Source organism: Ailuropoda melanoleuca, chromosome 3 (genome assembly GCF_002007445.2).
Source record: "Ailuropoda melanoleuca isolate Jingjing chromosome 3, ASM200744v2, whole genome shotgun sequence".
NCBI lineage: Eukaryota > Metazoa > Chordata > Mammalia > Carnivora > Ursidae > Ailuropoda > Ailuropoda melanoleuca.
This window is the reverse complement of record NC_048220.1, coordinates 139,316,023-139,332,926: the sequence shown is the minus strand read 5'-3', so window position 1 is coordinate 139,332,926 and position 16,904 is coordinate 139,316,023. Positions and strand designations below refer to the sequence as shown.

Here is a 16,904-nt window from a genome sequence, read left to right as displayed (position 1 = left end):
CGGGGACTCTGCGGACCGTCCCCTCTGGAAGCTCCCAGTTCAGAAGGGCGCGGACCACAGCGGGGCCCCAGCCCCCCTCGGTGAACTTCGCCTCCTATGCACCCACTTGTCCTCCGGGCCCGTGCTTCCCCCCCCCCCCACCCCCGGCGATTGCCCGGTCTTAAGCTCGGAGTGGAGTTGGCCCCGGAGCCCAGTCTGCTGAGGAGGTGGAAAAACGAGCTCGGTGGCTCCGGTGCCGAGAAATTCTTGCAACCCGGGGCGGGAGGGCTGACGCCCTGGGCGGTGCCGGGCCCCGGGGGTTTGGAGGTTCCGACGCGGGAAGCAGGCTCAGCTCGCGGAGTCCCCCGACCCCCACCGTCGCGCTCATCCCAGGGACCTCTGAAGGGGAGGGCGGGGACGCTCGCCGCCCGAGATACAGGCGCTCGGGTTCTCCAGTTACGGCTTCTAGTTCTCGGGCGCGTGCATCCCTCTGCTCCGGGGCAAGGCGGCCGGGTGCGCTGGCCCCGCGCCGCCGAGAAGCCATCGCTCGGCTCCGAACTTTTGTCGCGCACCGTGCCTGTTCTTCTGGGGCCGCAGGGGAACAGGGGCGGTGACCTCGGCGCACGCCCCGCGCCCCAGTCTCCCGGCCCGCGCCCCGGCCGCCAGCATGGTGTTGCTGGCCGGGCCCGGGCCGGAGGGCGGCGGGGCGCGCCGCGTGTCCCCGCAGACGCCGTCCCCTCCCCGGGACGCTCCGGCCGGGGAGGACCCTGCCGACTACGAGGAGTACGAGGACTTCTCGTGTCTGCCCGACACCCGCAGCATCGCCTCGGACGACTCCTTCTACCCTGTAGGAGGCGAGGAGGAATACGGCACCGCGAGTGCGGAGAGCGTCCCAGAGGGCGTCCCGGAGGAGGCGACCCTCCTGCGCGCCGCCTGCGCCAACGACGTGGGGCTGCTGAGGGCGCTGGTGCGGCGGGGGCCGAGCGCTGAGGAGGTGCAGGAGACCGACCGCAACGGCCGGGTAAGTTGGCGTCCCCGCCGGGTTCGGATCCCCTCCGCCCTCCCTCCCATTCCGCGTCACCCTGATCCCGGTTTTGTCCAGTCCCGCGGTGACTGTGCCGCTGCCCAGCACGCGTCTTGGTCGCTGTCTGGGCGTGCGGCGCGTGTGGAGCCCGGGGTCGCGGTCTGGGCGGCGGCGGGGCTGGGTGGGTGTGGAGCGTTGCCCGAGGTCACAGCGCCGCGGGAGACGCCGCTAGTCTCGAGTCCTCACCGCCTCCCTCTCGTTTCCCGCCCCCAGAGTCCTCCTGTCCTTGAATTCCCCCCGCCCCCACCCACGGGGGCCCGCGCTCGGATCCGGCTTGGAAACCCCTCATCGGTCTCTTCCATCTGGGCCTCCTCTGACCGTTACCCTTCCTTGCCTGCAGGGACAACGTCCTGTCCGGAGACCCAGCTGCCCCCCTACCCCTGGCCCCCGGCCCCTCACGCTGCCCTTGCCCTTTGTCTTCCACTCCCGAACACGGACGGGCTCCTCCAGGCCCCCGGGAGTCGGACTTTCCTCCCGGATCGCCTGCCCCCTTCCCGCAGCCCCCAGCTCCGCGGCGCCTGGTGACCCGCGTGGCGCCCGGCTAGCGTGGTCTCCGACTTAGCCGTCCGCATGGTCACTGCTGCGAGCCGGGGCCGGCGGGGGTCCCCGGCGCGGGGCCTGGAAGGGCGGCGGAGGCGCAGACACCCACCCGGTCGGGCAGGCGAGGATGGGGGGCGGAGGGAGGCACGAGGTATCCATTAGTCATCTCAGGACTCGGAGATAGCAGGCAACATTTTGAAAAGGAAAGAAAAAGTTGGCTTTCGAAGACTTGAAGGATGCGTGCCTCGCAGAACAACCCACCAAACACTTGGAGGGACACACCGCAGCGGGACCGCAACGGCCCAGCGCCCATTGGCCTGTCTGGGTGGACGGCGGCAGCTGCTCACCTGAGCGTCACATTCTCCGGGTCCCGTAGGATCCGCAGCCTCCGCCGCGCCCGAATCCGGAGTGCAAGTGCTTTTTGCTCCGGGGCCGAGGCTGACAGAACATATGTGGTTTCACTCGCGCTGTCGGGGACCCTGTGCCTTTGGTTTATCTCCCCAGCGGGGTGGTGTGTCTCGGCCTGTGGTTTGGGCTGGGCTTAGTCATGCAGGCGCCTGCCGGTGTCACTTTCTGCTTCCACGCTCGGCGGCTAACTTGACACAGCATTTGAAAGCGGGGAAGGGACCGGGCCGGGCGGCATGTGTCAGCCGCGCTGGCCCAGAGGCCCGGGAGCCCTGGTGGTGGTAGGACCCAGGGCGGTGGGTGCAGCCCCCCTTCCCTCTGCCCTCACCGTGGGTGCGCTGCCGGGGCTGTTTCTGCAGCTCTACTTTGGCTTTTAGGAAGGTGAGTTTTCACACACAGGTGTTGGTAGGAGATCTCTCTTGCCTGAAGCTGGAAGCCCCGCAAAGATCAGGAGGAACTGGGTGGGGGGCCCGTAGGATCCGTGTCCCGGGCAGCCTGGGGTCTCCAGGAGGCTGGGGTGGGCAGAGGCAGAGCCACTTTGAGGCTCCACTGGGCCCAGCTTTATGATGTTTCCTTTGGGGGCAAAAAAAAAAAAAAAAAAAAAAAGTTTGGGGACTGCTGCATTCTAGCCATCTGAGAACAGTGTAGACAGACCGTGGCCAGGGGGTTTCTGGGCTACTTTTGAAAGCCTCTCCCTCAGCATAGGGTTCAGGGAGGGCAAGGGAACTGGACAGAAAAATAGGTTCCAGCCTCTCTGCCTCGTTTTCCTAGTTGACCTCCTAGGGTTGTGAGTGTGAAACCCCCTAAAGCACGTGGCACTGACATAGCCCTCGTTAACCGTCGTCTCCTGTTTCTTGCCAGCCTTCTCCTGGCTCGGAAGAACACATCCTCCAGCACTTTTTTCTTCTGCCAGGCAAAGCTCTTTTTCTCTCTGCTTTCCCCCTTGATTACAGAGCCTCTCTCTTTTTCTCTGTGTTGAGTCTCCTCGTCTCTGCTCCCCACCAAATCATGATGGAGAAATGGTACACGGCTGGCAAAGGGAAGACCCCTGGGCTCTTGTATCTTCTGATGAGAAAGAGCAAGTCCTGTGTTGTGCTTTGGGGGAGGGAGAAGAGCTTCTCTTCCCAGTGGCTCCTAGATTCTGTTGATCAAACAGCCTCCATCTTTAATGGCAAATGGGGCAGCAAGTCAATGCAGACGTGTTTCTTGCAGACCTATTGTGTGCTAGGCAATGGTTACGTACTGTAGGCGACTGGAAGAGGAATCCAACAGTCCTTGCCTTTGAGAGCCGACCTTTATTTGAGAGAGTTCAGAGTAATAGCACCTGGTGCTGAGAGAGGAAGACTACCCGGTGCTTAGAGCTGGAGATAGGTCCCCAGAAGGCAGTCCAAGGAGATACGGGGCAAGTGTCTTCAATGCAAGGAGCCCCGACCATCCTGGGAGCCTGGTGAGGGAAGACTTGGGGGGCTATGGAGGGAGGATGTTCTGCTCAGTCGACTGAGCCAAGGGGGTGGTGGCAGGGGCAGTATGGTTGGTTGGGCTGTGGTACAGAGAGTGGGGAATATGGGAGCCAAAGCTGGAGAGGCCAACCTGGGTCTGGTGGCAAGAGGCCGGCCCAGAGGAGCTGGCTAGGAAACAGGAGATTGGGAAGTGAACTGGTTTCAGCCTGACAGTGTTCAACCTTGGGGCAGAGGTGTGCTCACTCACTGCCTTCAGGTCCTGGTCTGAGGGGCACATTCTCCGAGGGCTTCTGTCTTACCCCAGTCTAGCCTGCAGCACCTGGAGCAGGGTAAGCACAATCCTGGGGTTCAGGAATTGGGAGTGGTCATTTGAGAGAGCAGCTGACGTTTGACTAGATGTAGGGAAGATAATGTGGTGGAAAGCACTCCAGGTATAGGGAGCGGCAAGTGCAAAGGCCCTGAGGCAGGAGCCCTTTGGGCCTGATCTATAAGCTTATCACAATTAGCGATAGTAAAAACCTTACAGAAAGCCCTGGAGAGAAGTTGCTGGAAAGGGGTACTTGCTCCAACAACAGAACGTGCTGCCCACAGCCAGCTTCCTAGAAGAAAAATGCCTCTCAAGGCTTTGAAAGGATTTCTGGGTACATTTGTTGAGCTAATGATCTCCGGTCAGTTAAGGAGGAGTTCTGCCTGAGCTGGCAGATGTTTCATTTGGTTTGAGTAACTAAGGATCAGATGTGTCTTGTTTAAGAAAATGTGTTCTTTCCTGGCTCCTGAGATGGGTAGTACCTTGGATGTGGCTCAGCATACAATTTTCTTCTAAAATATTTATTTCTCTAAAAGGATTGCATAATTTAATATGCAACATGTAAATATTTGTCAAATAATTCTCCAGTAATATTCAGAATGCGCTCTTGCTGTCATTTAGATTTATGGTTGGTTTGTTCTCTCTGACTTGGGGACGTTGAAAGCTGCCATAATTCTTTTTCTTAATTCTTCTCTTCCTCTTATTATCTCCCGAGATTCACCTTTATGGCCTTGACAGCTCTGGAGACAGCACTGAAACCAAAAGGACGTGTTTGTGCGGCTTTCATTGTTGTAGAAAGGCAGTTCGAATGTCAGACAGCTCTTGAACCAAATTAGGCCCAATTATGCTAAATTTAAAATATTGCCCTCCTTTCTTGATGTCATTCTTCTCATGCATGTTTAAATGCTAGGGGCTCTCCAAAGGCCCCGCCCCCGAGTTGCTGTCAAAGCTCAGCCAAGCCCACACCACACACCAGCATGGGGGTGTCTCCCTTTACTTGTGGGAGGCTTGATGTTTTTCAGATTTGCAGCAGTGACCGGGACCTTTATCTTGACACACACGCGAGAAAAAAATTTGTGTTTGATTTTTGTTTTTGTTTTTTTTCGAATGCCACAGAAGGATTGATAAACTTCGGAATCCCCCTTCCCTAAAATGAGAAGTCAGGTTGTTGGGAATTCACACCCAGCCCTCCGCCTTCACCAGGCCTCAGTCTTTGTGCCCTGTGGGGGCTTAGAATGGGGCTACTCATGACAGAAAGTGGATTCTGGCCTCCATAGATTTGAGGGCCATTAAACCTGGGGAAGGTGGGCAGGGAGCTTGACTTTGCTACTTGGGGTGTATGTTAGTGTGCTATTTCTGATGTGTGGGGGAGGGATGAGGAGGGGAGAATGAGCAGATTAGACCGGAGCCCAAGGGGCAGGAGCAGAGAAGCGGTTAGCTGAAGTGGGCATGTGGCAGGCAGGCTGACAGATGTCTGCTTCCTTCTCCCCACGGCCCATGGTGAGGGTGGGGGTTGGGGGAGGCATACGGGCATCCCTCCGGACCCAGCAGCAGTAGAGAGGCCCATGTGGTTTTTGTATCTTTGTTTTTTTTAGAGGACTGAATTTTTTAAGGACAGTTTCAGATTGTCAAAATTGAGGGGAAGGTACAGAGATTTCCCCTCTGCCTCCTGCCCCAGCACGTGCACAGGCTCCCCCATTACCAACATCTGCAAGCAGACTTGTGCGTTTGTTACGACCGATGAGCCCACGCTGACACATTATCACCCCAAGTTCATGGTTTACACTGGGGTTCACTCTTGGTGGTGTACGTCCTGTGGGTTTGGACAAATGCGTAATGACGTGTATCCACCATTATAATATCGTTAAGGGTATCCCATGTGTTTTTGATCCAGGCGTGGCAGGTCTCTGTGGCCACCACTGTGCCAAATAACAAGTGACTGTGAAATCTCAAGGGTGCGTGCCACAGTAAACATTTTGCTAAGGTTGGCCCAGGCCAGCTGATCTTGGCTGGCCTCGCATTCAGCCGCAGTTGGCTGCCGATGGCAGGACCCGGAAGGTCTTGTCTGGGGGTGACCCTGCCCCACGTGGTTTCTCATCCTCCAGCAGGCTGGCCTGGGCATGTTCTCCAGGGCAGGAGAAGGGTCTCAGGAGAGCAAGCAGAGCACATGCGGCTCGGGGTCACTGCGGCTGAAGGAAGTCACCAGGCCAAGCCCAGATACACCCTCTTAAGGGGAATTTGCTTTTGTTTGTAAAAGGATATTATTCGCCAATGCTGAGCACTTACTTGTTTATTTTAAATTTAGTTTTACGAAGGAACATTTCAGGTGGGTACCCAAGTTGAGATTACCAAAAGCCTCCACGTCCTAACCATCCAGCATCGGGAAGCCATCGGCTCCCAAAGGGTGGTTTTTAATGCCGCTTTTTGTGTGGTTGTGTGGTTGAAGATTTCAGAGATTTAGAGAGACCATTGTCATGGGATTTTAAAGATTTATTTATTTTTTTGAGAGAGAAAGAGAGAGACAGAGCTCAGAGGGGAGGGGCAGAGGGAGAAGGAGAGACAGAATCCTCGAGCAGACTCCCCCCTGAGCAGGCAGCCTGAGCTGAAGCTGAGATCGTGACCTGAGCCGAAACCGAGTGTCCGACGCCCAACCGACTGAGCCAACCAGGCGCTCCCACCGTCGTGGGATTTTAGAGGTGATTTGTCTCCACCTTTTTGTAGTAGAGCAAAGTGAGGCTCAGAGGAGAGGGCATCCAGTGGGCCAGGAGAGCTGGGTTCTGGAGGGACCCCGAAGCTGCCCCTGCTCTCCTTTGAACCCCAGTGGGTTTCTCCAAGGGGCTTCTGAGCTTTCTACCCTTGCCTCCTCCCGGCTCTCCGTGAGAAATGGGGTAGTGGTTACATGGTTTTGAGCATCTGATTTCTTTTCCGTCCTATCCTTGTAAAGGAAGACTGAGGGAGGCGTGTTATAGAAACCTAAAATAATAACAGGGTATATGAACTCTTGGAATATTATTTATTCATCTGACATTTATATCAATATAATAGGCAAACTATTCAAAGCGATTTTGCGTGACGGCTTCTGGCACATGGGGCTATGACATAGGAAACACTCTAAGTACTGTTGAACTAATGGTAAATTACTAAAATCCAAGCCATTCTACCAGACCTTTAGGTCAGTAACTCTTTAATGCTTATAGGATAATTCAGATTTTCTCTTCTTCCTCTGTCCATTATAGTAACGTCTTTTTTCCAGGGAAGTGTCCTATTTTTTCCTTAGTTTTAAAGGTCAATAGTCTGAAGTTTTTCTAGAGTTCTTTTTTTAATGTTTGCTATTACTATCTTATATCCTGTTTTTCTATATTTTTTGAGGTGGTGCTGTTTCTCTTTTGTGACAAATATTTTTCCAATCAGTCCTTTCGGAGAGCCAACTTTTACTCAGGATCTGTTTCCTCACTATTTCCTCAGTTGCTGCTTTTTAAACAAATTATCTCCTAACTTCAGCTTTATTCTATCTATGATTTTTCTCTTGAAGCAGCAGTTTTGCTTTTCCCATAAGTTTGGTATGCAGTATTTTCTCATTGTTCTGTTCTAATTTACATTAGGATTTCTTTTCTTCTTTTTTTTGATCTAGAAGTTATTTAGAATTATGTTTAACATTTAAAAAATATTTTTCAGCTTTATTAAATGAATTTTTTTTATTTTTTATTTTTATTTATTTATTTATTTTTAAAGATTTTCTTTGTTTATTTGACACAGAGAGAGAGAGAGAGAGAGAAAAACAGCCAGTGAGAGAGGGAACACAGGCAGGGGGAGTGGGAGAGGAAGAAGCAGGCTCCCAGTGGAGCAGGGAGCCCGATGCAGGGCTTGATCCCAGAACCCTGGGATCACTCCCTGAGCCGAAGGGAGACGCTTAACGACTGAGCCACCCAGGCGCCCCTATTAAATGAATTTTTAAAACCTGATTCAGAGAATATGGTCTCTATGATACTTCTTTGAAATTTCTTGAGATTGGCCTCACGGCCTATTAATTGGGCCAGTAATTCTAAATTATAACCATGTGATATTCTATGATTTCTCCAAATTAAGTCAAACAGTTCCCATACATAAGATAATATGTAATTTCTTTTAATTAAAAGAAATAAGAAAATAAGAAGATTGTAGTGAAGCTGATAAAATATGTGAACGAAGAAAATATGTTTCATTCAAGATGATTGAGAAGTAATTTTTTTTAGACAGCCTCCCAGAATGATGGTATAGGTGTGGTGTGCATGTGTGCACACGTGTGTGTGTGTGTATGTGTGTGTATGTGTTCTTATGAGGTCAGATTTTGAGATGAAGTAGGATGTTAAGAATCCTTGATGTCATTCAGTGTGTGTGTACATAAAAGAGACTATTTTCAAGCAGTGTTCTTAAATTTGAAAGACAGTTGAAGGTGAATTTTACTTATTTCTACCAAGTCAGAGATAGGAAACGAGGGTAGATGTGAAATCCCCAGTGACAGTTGGCTTGGCGGCCAAATTGGATTGGAGCCGTGGGATTGAGAGCAATTTTAAAGTAAAAAAAACAGATGTATGCTTCCCAAGGTGCGTTTATGTCAGCTCTGAATAAGTTCAACCCAAAGTAGGCAAGTGATGGTATATGAAGTCAAGCATTTCTCTCTGGCTTCTGTTGCTGGGATTTTACCGACTCTTGGATTAGATACACCACCTGCCGAGTGAGGGCCACTGCAGCTGAGCCAGACGTGGGCAGGAGGTGTGGAGGTGAGGCCAGTGAAGAGGCAGGAGCCATGCTTATGGGAGCCGCCTAGCACGGGCTGTTGAATAAATTTACCATACCCATTTTCTGAGACAAAGGAAGGTGTGTGAAGTTGGTCCATTCATAAAGGAAGATGGGGGAATTAGGCTGAGTGAAAAAAGTCCATCTCAAAGGATTGCACCATTGGTGTAACATTCTTGAAATAATGCAGTTGTCGTGAAGGAGAACAGCTTATGGGTTGCCAGGGTTAGGGTTTCCGGTGTCCCTCTAACAAGCAGGAGGGGGCCTGTGGTGACGGCCAGCCCTGCGTCTGGACTGCGGTGGATTACACGTGGGTTGACACAAGAGAGGACCACTCACCCTACCCTACACCCGAACAAGCTATGGGTTGCAGCGATGCCCATTTCATGGTGGAGCTCTTGCCCTGTAATCATTTAAGATGTTGACATTGGGGTGGAAAGCCAAAGTGGGTAGCTTTCTGTAGGTCTATTGCTATTTCAAAATCACAAGTATAAAAATGAAGGAAGGCAATTCTTAAAAATGGTTAAGATGGAAATATTTTATGTCTGTTTTACCATCATAAAAAAAATTGGAAAATCAAATGAAGACACGCATTACCTTTTATCTGTAGCCTTACCACCATGAATAGATTGACTTTAGAAATGAAAGCAGGATCAGACCTGGTTAATATGTGGGAATGGCATGGCAATATTACATGTTTGAACCATTGCTACCATGCACTGTCATCACCCGAGACTCTTCCCAAATACGGGATCCCAGGCCCCACCCTAGACCTACTGGACCGCAGTCTGCACTTTACGCCGCTCTTGAGCTGATTGGCACATACTGTTGTTTGAAGAGCTGAGGACTTTTCTTAGAGCAGAAAACAAGTTTGGTGGCTAAAGATGGCAGGTTCAGGTTGGCTACATGATCCTGGACAAATCACATGATCTTTTGATCTTAACTTTCCTCTAGGTCCCCATCTATAAAATGGGAACGCTTACTGTGAGGATAACAATACCTCGTAGAGGCTCTGGGTGGGGTACGTTAGTAGCTTATATATACAGCGCCACATCATAGGCACTCGGTAAAAGGAACTGTTGTTTCTATGATGAGTTAATCTCAAGATGGTTTCCCGTCCTGTTTGAATTTTAAGCAAGGGAAAAGGTGGAAGCAAGAGAATGGTGTGTCTACTTGGTAAGGACTCTTGTAACCCCAAGAATGTGTTGAGGGTAGAGCTCCTGTTGAGTGTTTAGACTCAACGGAAGTGGCAGTTGGTGCCACGGGAGCAAACGAAACAAGGTGGTGGGGTAGATGGGAGGGAGGGAAGGGTACTAGGGCCACATCTTGGTGCATCTTGGGAGCACCTTTGAATCTGGGTGGGTGGAGACTGAGACCCCACCTTAGGAAGGGGGTTGGAGCAGTCTGAGGCTGGGAGGAGAATGGGAAGGATGTAGATTCAGGAACAAGGAGGAAGGAGAGCAGTTCAGGGAGGGGAAAGATGGCGCAGATGCCGGGGATCATTACAAGCCTTTTTCTTCAACATTTTCCTTGAGTACCAGTTTGTGCAGAGAGCGCTGGGGTCAACGCCCTGGTCCATCCTGGGACTTCCACGGACTGACCCTGCCATGATGTTCTGTAAACAAGCCACAGTTACGGGTTCTCAGAGTTTCCTTCCCTTTCTACTTTTCCTTGACCTTGTTGAGCGGGGCATTCCAAAGGGCCTGGTGCTGCCCACTCCTGTCAGGAGGGTCAGTCTGTATGGCTTCTGTACGCTGGGCATGGAGCCTACTTAAAAAAACAAAGTAAAATAAAAAATCAAAATAAATGGAAACACAAGGGACAGTAGTCATGTGCTAAAAACGGCAGCAGTGACTCAGCTCCTAGGTCAGGGTTGTCCGTGTCATGAGTTAGGCCTTTTCTCTTTGGTGTTAGATAATGGGCGGGTTTCTAGGAATTGAATTCCATTTTCAGCAGCGCCAGGCTACCCGGGAGCAGCTGACGAGACTCTGAAGCCAGGTTGCCTGGCCGTGGACTCTGTTGTTACTGGGAGACCTGGCTCCCTGCTGCCTGTCCCGCTTCAGGAGGTCCAGATCTTTGGGGGACCTGTTTCATGCACCGTGGAGAGGGACATCGGGGGCACCGAGGAGCAGGGGGAGGAGCGACTCTGGTTCGTCTTGTCACTGGCATGCATCCTCCTTTGTTGAAGGGTGGGCTGGCACAGGCCACCTCTGAGGTGTCCAGGCTCAGCCTCCGTGCGCTGTGATGGGTGCGGACGCCGCTCTTCGCAGGCTCCTGCTGGCCCTCGGGGGTTATCAGCTCACTCTGTTCTGCCCAGGATTTTCCCACTGAAAGTCCTGCCTCCTGGGAAACCCCTGTGCCCCTGGCAGATTGAGATGGTTGGTCACCCTCCCTGTGAAGAAGACACTCACGGGTTGGGGCCACATACCGAGTGTCACCTAAGAGAACCCAAAGGCCTGCTGGACCACAGATATCCTCCTTTGGCAGTTTCTGGAATTTTTACTTCGCAGGAAAGCTGTGGTATTAATTTATATTTTTTGGTGAGGGGTTATCTCTGGAAGGGAAGCATTTGCCTCAGTTTAGTCACTTAGACTTGTTTTGTTTTAAATAAACTCTGTGCCCAGTGTGGGGCTTGAACTCATGACCCCAGATCAAGTCGCATACTCCACTGACTTAGCCAGCCAGGTGCCCCTAGACTGCTTTTTTTTTTTTTAAATCATGCCAGAGAGCTGTCACCCAGGTGGGACACACGACAGGTGTATCTTCTTGAGGGTACTTTCGGGAGGCAGGGGAGCCTTTGATCAGGAAGGGCCCTCAGGGAGGTCCTGGAGAGGAGGGTTGAATCTCCATTGCCATGTGTGAAAAGTAGAATAAATACATTTCTCTAAAAAATTCAGTTACTTAAAATGCGCCATGAACTTTCTGTTGAATTTGAAATTTTCTTTGGTGTAAACAGATCTAAATCCATTGGTTTTAGAATGAGGTACACGTGTATTGAGTTATTAAAAAAAAAAAAAGCAAAACCCTGTCTCATTTGTTAAAAGCAGTGTCTTATAGTGATTTTACTAATAATTTTATTGGGTCCCCAAATACTTAAGATGCTACTAACTTATTTTTAAATGTTTCCTAACGTTACTTCGGTGGAGGGGCCCTTTGAACATAACTAAAAATTCATATCAACCGTTTGCATCTGGCAGTTTCCATCTACCAATTTGCAGATGGCTTGATTTGGACACAAGAGTTTTAGCAAATACATAGAGACTGTGTCCTTATCAGTAACATGCGTACTTTAGAAGAAAGTCTCCGTAAAAATGAAAAAAGCTCGTTTTTCAAAGAAGCGGCTATTCCTGAATGTTTGCTGTTAAAACATGTTTGACTCCATTCGAGCTGTTGTGACCAAACACTGTGGACTGGTTGGCTTGTACAGAACCGCATTTCTTGCTCATAGTGCTGGAGGCTGGAAGCCAAGATCAGGCGCTGGTGGGATACGTGCTGGTGAGGTCCTGTTTCCTGGCTGTCCGGGCTCTGAGCGGGCAGTCTTACCCTTCTCACGTGGGAGAAGGGGCGGGGGCTCTCTGGGGTGTCTTTTATCGGGGCACTCATCTCATCATGGGGCTCCACCCTCGTGGTCTAATCTTTCCCCACGGCCCCACTTCCTAATACATGAAAGGCTAAAGATATTTTTAAAAATGCATTTAAAATATTTTTTCCACTTGCAGAAGAGCTGGGTCGTTTATTTGTGTAGTATGTGAATTGAACTGCACGTGCCTGACTTCCACTCAAAAAAAGCCTAGGGTGTTCGCCTGGAGAATTGGATGGGCTCACATATAGAGGCTCTCCATCTCTGAAAGGATAGAATTCTGTGATTCTGTGATTTAAAAAAAGTGTTTATATGAGTAAAATTAAATAATGAAGTCGTCATAGAATGTCCAGGAATAGAAAAAACTTTTTCAAAAAGAAAGATAATTTAAGCCTTTAAAGTTCTAAATGATGGGAAATCCCCAAAATGCAAACAAAAAGGAAGTAATTTGAAGGGGAAAGTGAAGAAAAGAGAGTGTCTTAACAGCTTCATTGATACATAATTCACATACCATACAATTCTCCCACTTAGAGCAGACAATTCACAGATGTATGCAGGCATCACCTCCGAGAGAAACTTGTACCCTCCCCTGTGACCCTCTATCCAACACGTCCCTCCAGCCCTAGGCAACCACTAATCAACTTTAACCATTTACATTGTTTATAACAGTATTTTTGTGAAAGAAGAACTAGATCCTTGTCACCTTATGACCACATATCTTGACCTTTTACCCAATAAAAGAATACAACATTCATTTCACCACAGGAAGTGCCCCGTGCACGACGGGTGGCAGGTGCAGGCTCTCCCCAAGTGTCTTACCCTAAATTTCCTGTAAGTGACAACGTATGATAGGAGTTCAAGTTTTTACACAAGAGTGCCAAGCCCCACACATGAGCGATTTCACACTGAGCATCAAGCCGAACTGACCTCTTGGGCGTCCCTCCTTGGTTTTGCTGACCTGTCCCTGAGATCCTTTCTAGTTCCTGCCTCAGGGATAGTTGTGAGGCTGGCCAGGCTGCTTTTGCCCTTGACCTGTCTCGGGACGGGGGGGGCAGGAGAAGTGGCTCAGTAAAGGCCCAGGAACACGCTGCCCCACAGCCTCCACCCCTCCCCTTGGAGCACGGAACCCCTCCCCTCGGACCATGAAGCCCCTTCCCAAAGGGTTTGGAACCTGCCCCCGCCCCCACCGGCTCCTGTCCATTGCTGCCTGCATGGCCTCTCCCCTTTTGCCCTCTCTGCTAGTTCTTTCCCTTCTTGTTACATCGTATTTGGAATCCTCTTCATAAGCAAGGGGGTAAAACCCCCAAACAAACAAGTCCCAGACTCTCTTGCCAGTGTGTTGGGTCTGCAGCCGGTGCCCAGGGCCCAGCTGAGGTCGTGGGGGCTGTTGTGCCCCCACTCACTCAGGACTCCCACCTTCTCTGGCTTTGTAGCTCTCCCTCTGGCTCTGTTGTCGGATGTTGTGAAAGCATCCATTCTGGGGGCCGGCCTCATCCCCTGGAGTTATTTCTTTTCCCCACAGAAACTGCCCATGGCCTTGGTGGGGCTGCCCCGCCCTTCCCAGCATTTTGGGCACTGTTGTCAGAGTTGGAAAATGACATTCCTCCCAGGAAGAAGGTGGAGGCTGGCAGGCCTGTGCCAGGTGCAGGTTGGCCCACAGCTAGGCTGGATTTCAGAGCCCCTTCCCCGCTGGTCAGCCAGGTGCCCCTGGTACAAGCCATTTGCTGCATGATCCTGACAGTGGCCTGACCTCGGGACCCCCACAATCCCTTGAGCTTCCGTGAAGTGGTCTGCAGCTGGGGTCACGCACACTGAGACCACCTCCTTGGACCCTATGGGCTTCTTGTCTACTTTTTACTTCCTGGTCTCACCTGGACTTTCTGGTTTCTATTTTTTTGCCCATTTCCTGAGCCTCTTTCCATGGGTTTGTCTCTCTACTCCCCGTGGTGGTGATTTTTATTAACTAGGTGAGGCTTAATTGCACACGAGGCTCTGCGAGCCGTGAAGGTACTTTGTGGATGTGGTTACCAGCTACAGTGACTCAAGTGAAGGAGGTGACCACCGAGAATGCGGGTGGGCTGAGTCCAATCAGTTGAAGGCCTTAAGACCAAAAACTGAAGTTTCCTGGAGCAGGAGGAATTGTGCCTCAAGACTAGCATCAGCTCCTGTCTGAGTTTCCAGCCTACCAGCTCTCATGCTTGTATGACCGGTTCCTTAAAATACATCTCTGTATGTCTGTATCTCCCGCTGGTTCTGTCTCTCTGGAGAGCCCTGACTCACACATCGCCTTAGGAATATTGCCGGCTGGTAGAGCCCCCTCAAGGCTTGTTCTGCGGATGCCAGCTCTCAGTCCCGGACAGCTCTCCCAAGAGTCACACTTGCAATCAGAATCATCTGCAGGATTTCTTGTGCCAACCTTCGCCCAACATCTCCTACTTTACATGCTTGAAACACAGCTCATCACCGCCCTCCAACATTTGGCATTGTTGCTTCTGCCTCTAGGGCTGGTTTCGTGGGTGTGCAACCTGTGCAAGTACTCGGGGCCTTGTGCTTAAAAAGGCCCCCTGTTTGGTGTCATGCTTTGCTGTGGCTGTCTGGAAGTTCTTAATGATTTTGAACCGAGGCCCAGCATTTTCCTTGTGCATGGGGGCTGCACATTCCGTAGCCGGCTCTGGCTGTCCCCATGCGGCTCGCTGCCCATAGCTGCAACCCTGGAGTAGGCCCCGCCCCCATCTCCTGCATCTAATGACTTTCTACATACCGGACAGGACAGTCTGGTGATGGTCTCCCGCTTTCCTCTGGGGTCACACTGCTCTCGTTCGGGGGCTTTGTGATGTCGATGACCCCCTGAAGTAGAGATGCACTTCCTCGCCCCCCTGCCCCCCACCCCTGCCGCGTCTTGCCACTTTCCACTCTGTTCTGCTGCCACTTTGGGTTTATGTTCATACACATGGCTTTTAGCAGAGCAGCGTCTTCGGAAGCTCTTCCTTCCAGTCCCCCTACAGGAATGCTCCCAGCGCCCTATTTTCTACTGCTTCCCGTTGTGCCAGTAAGGTGACCCAGCCAGGTGACTTGCTGTCCCCCCAGCCACGTGCTGTGCTACCTCCACGCCCGGGAAGATCCCTGTTGTCCCTGGACCCCCACCCTTCCCCTCTCTCTGTGGCAGGGCAGTCTCAGAAGGCACCTGTGCTGGGATCTTTCTCCCACGCTTCCTCACGGGGTGGCTTGTCTCTGGGTTCTCAGCATGGTTTGCAACTTGTTTATAAAACTCTCTTCTCTCGGCTCTGTTCAGTAATGCTTGGCCAGTATTCTGTCTCCAGGCTTCGTAAGCTGCATGAGGGAGAGCGTCAGCAGCGTTCAGTTTATGGCTTCTTCGGCCTGGCAGGGGTTGGCCCACATAGTAGGTGGTTTGTACCTGCTTATTGAATTAAACTGGGGAGTCGTGTCTGGCTGTCAGTTCTATACCTTGTTTTTGAAATACTTAACACTACGGTTTCAGGTCATAGGTTCCAGTGTTTAACGCGCTTGGAGTTGGTTTTTGTGGATGGCGTAAGGTAAGAGTCCGATGTCATTCTCTTGCGTGGGGACATCCAGTTTCCCCAATAGCATTTAATGAAGAGAGTATCGTTTCCCCACTGTGTGTGTTCTTGGTGCCCTTGTCGAAAATCAGTTGACTTTCTGTGCTTGAATTTTTTTCTGGGCTCTGTTCTGTCGATCCGGGTGTCTGTTTTCGTGCCCATACTATGCTGTTTGCATTACTATAGCTTTGTAATTTCATTTGAAGTCAGGGAGCGCGATGGCGTCAGCATTGTCTTCTTTTTCAAGATCGCGTCAGCTGTTTGGGGTCTTTTGTGGTTCCATGCAAGTTCTAGAATTTTTTTTTCTATTTCTGTTAAAGTAGAAAATATTTCTTGTTAAAAATGCCATTGGAATTGTAATAGGGGTTATGCTAAATCTGCATATTGCTTTGGGTAGTGTGAATATTTTAACAATAGTAATCCATGAATACAGGATATCTATTTATTTGTTGTTTCCTCAGTTTCTTTCATCAGTGTTTTATAGTTTTCAATGTACAGATCTTTCACTTCCTTGGTTAAATTTATTCCTATGTATTTTATTCTTTTTGATGCTATCATAAATGGGATTGTTTTCTTGATTTCCTTTTCAGATGGATCTTGATTGCGGTAAAGAAATGTGACTCATCTTTGCATGTTGATTTTGTATCCGGCAACTTTACCAAACTCATTTGTTAGTTCTAACAGGTTTTTTTGGTGGCATTTTTAGGGCTTTCTGTATATAGGATTATGTCACCTGCAGAGATCATCTTACTTCTTTCTTTCTGATTTGGATGCATTTTCTTTCTTTTTCTTGTCTGATTGCTCTTGCTAGTATTTGCAGTACTGTGTTGAATAGAAGTGGTGAGAGTGGGCATCCTTGTCTTGTTCCTGACCTTAGAGGAAGGAAAGCTTTCAGTTTTTCCCCTTTGATGAGGATGTTACCTGTGGGCTTTTCACAAATGGCCTTTATTATGTTGAGGCTTCTCCACCTTGGCCAGGTAGTACTTTGTCGTGGGGATTGTCCTGTGCCCTAAAGGAAGTTGAGCGGCATCCCTGGCCTTAGCCCACTAGATGCCAGTAGGACCCCTCCCCTGCCCCCCAAATTGTGACAACCAAAAATGTCCCCACACATTGACAAGTGTCCCTTCAGGGAACCAAATCACTCCCCAGCTGACAGTCACTGAGATAGAGAATAAAGGGAGCAAAATTGTTTTGA

The 16,904-nt window shown here is 50.5% G+C and overlaps 1 protein-coding gene across 2 annotated transcripts in view; it reads left to right on the top strand.

The window, feature by feature from the left end:
* The first annotated feature begins 551 nt into the window (after positions 1-551).
* Positions 552-16,904, top strand: part of ANKRD33B (ankyrin repeat domain 33B) — an 89,683-nt gene continuing 73,330 nt past the window's right edge. For both annotated transcript variants that reach the window (XR_004624349.1, XM_034657086.1), the window contains exon 1: positions 552-1,000. Coding sequence is in view for 1 of the 2 variants with exons in the window: in XM_034657086.1 (XP_034512977.1) it covers positions 647-1,000 (354 nt within the window). In the remaining variant the exon portion in view is untranslated. The remainder of the gene's footprint in view (positions 1,001-16,904) is intronic.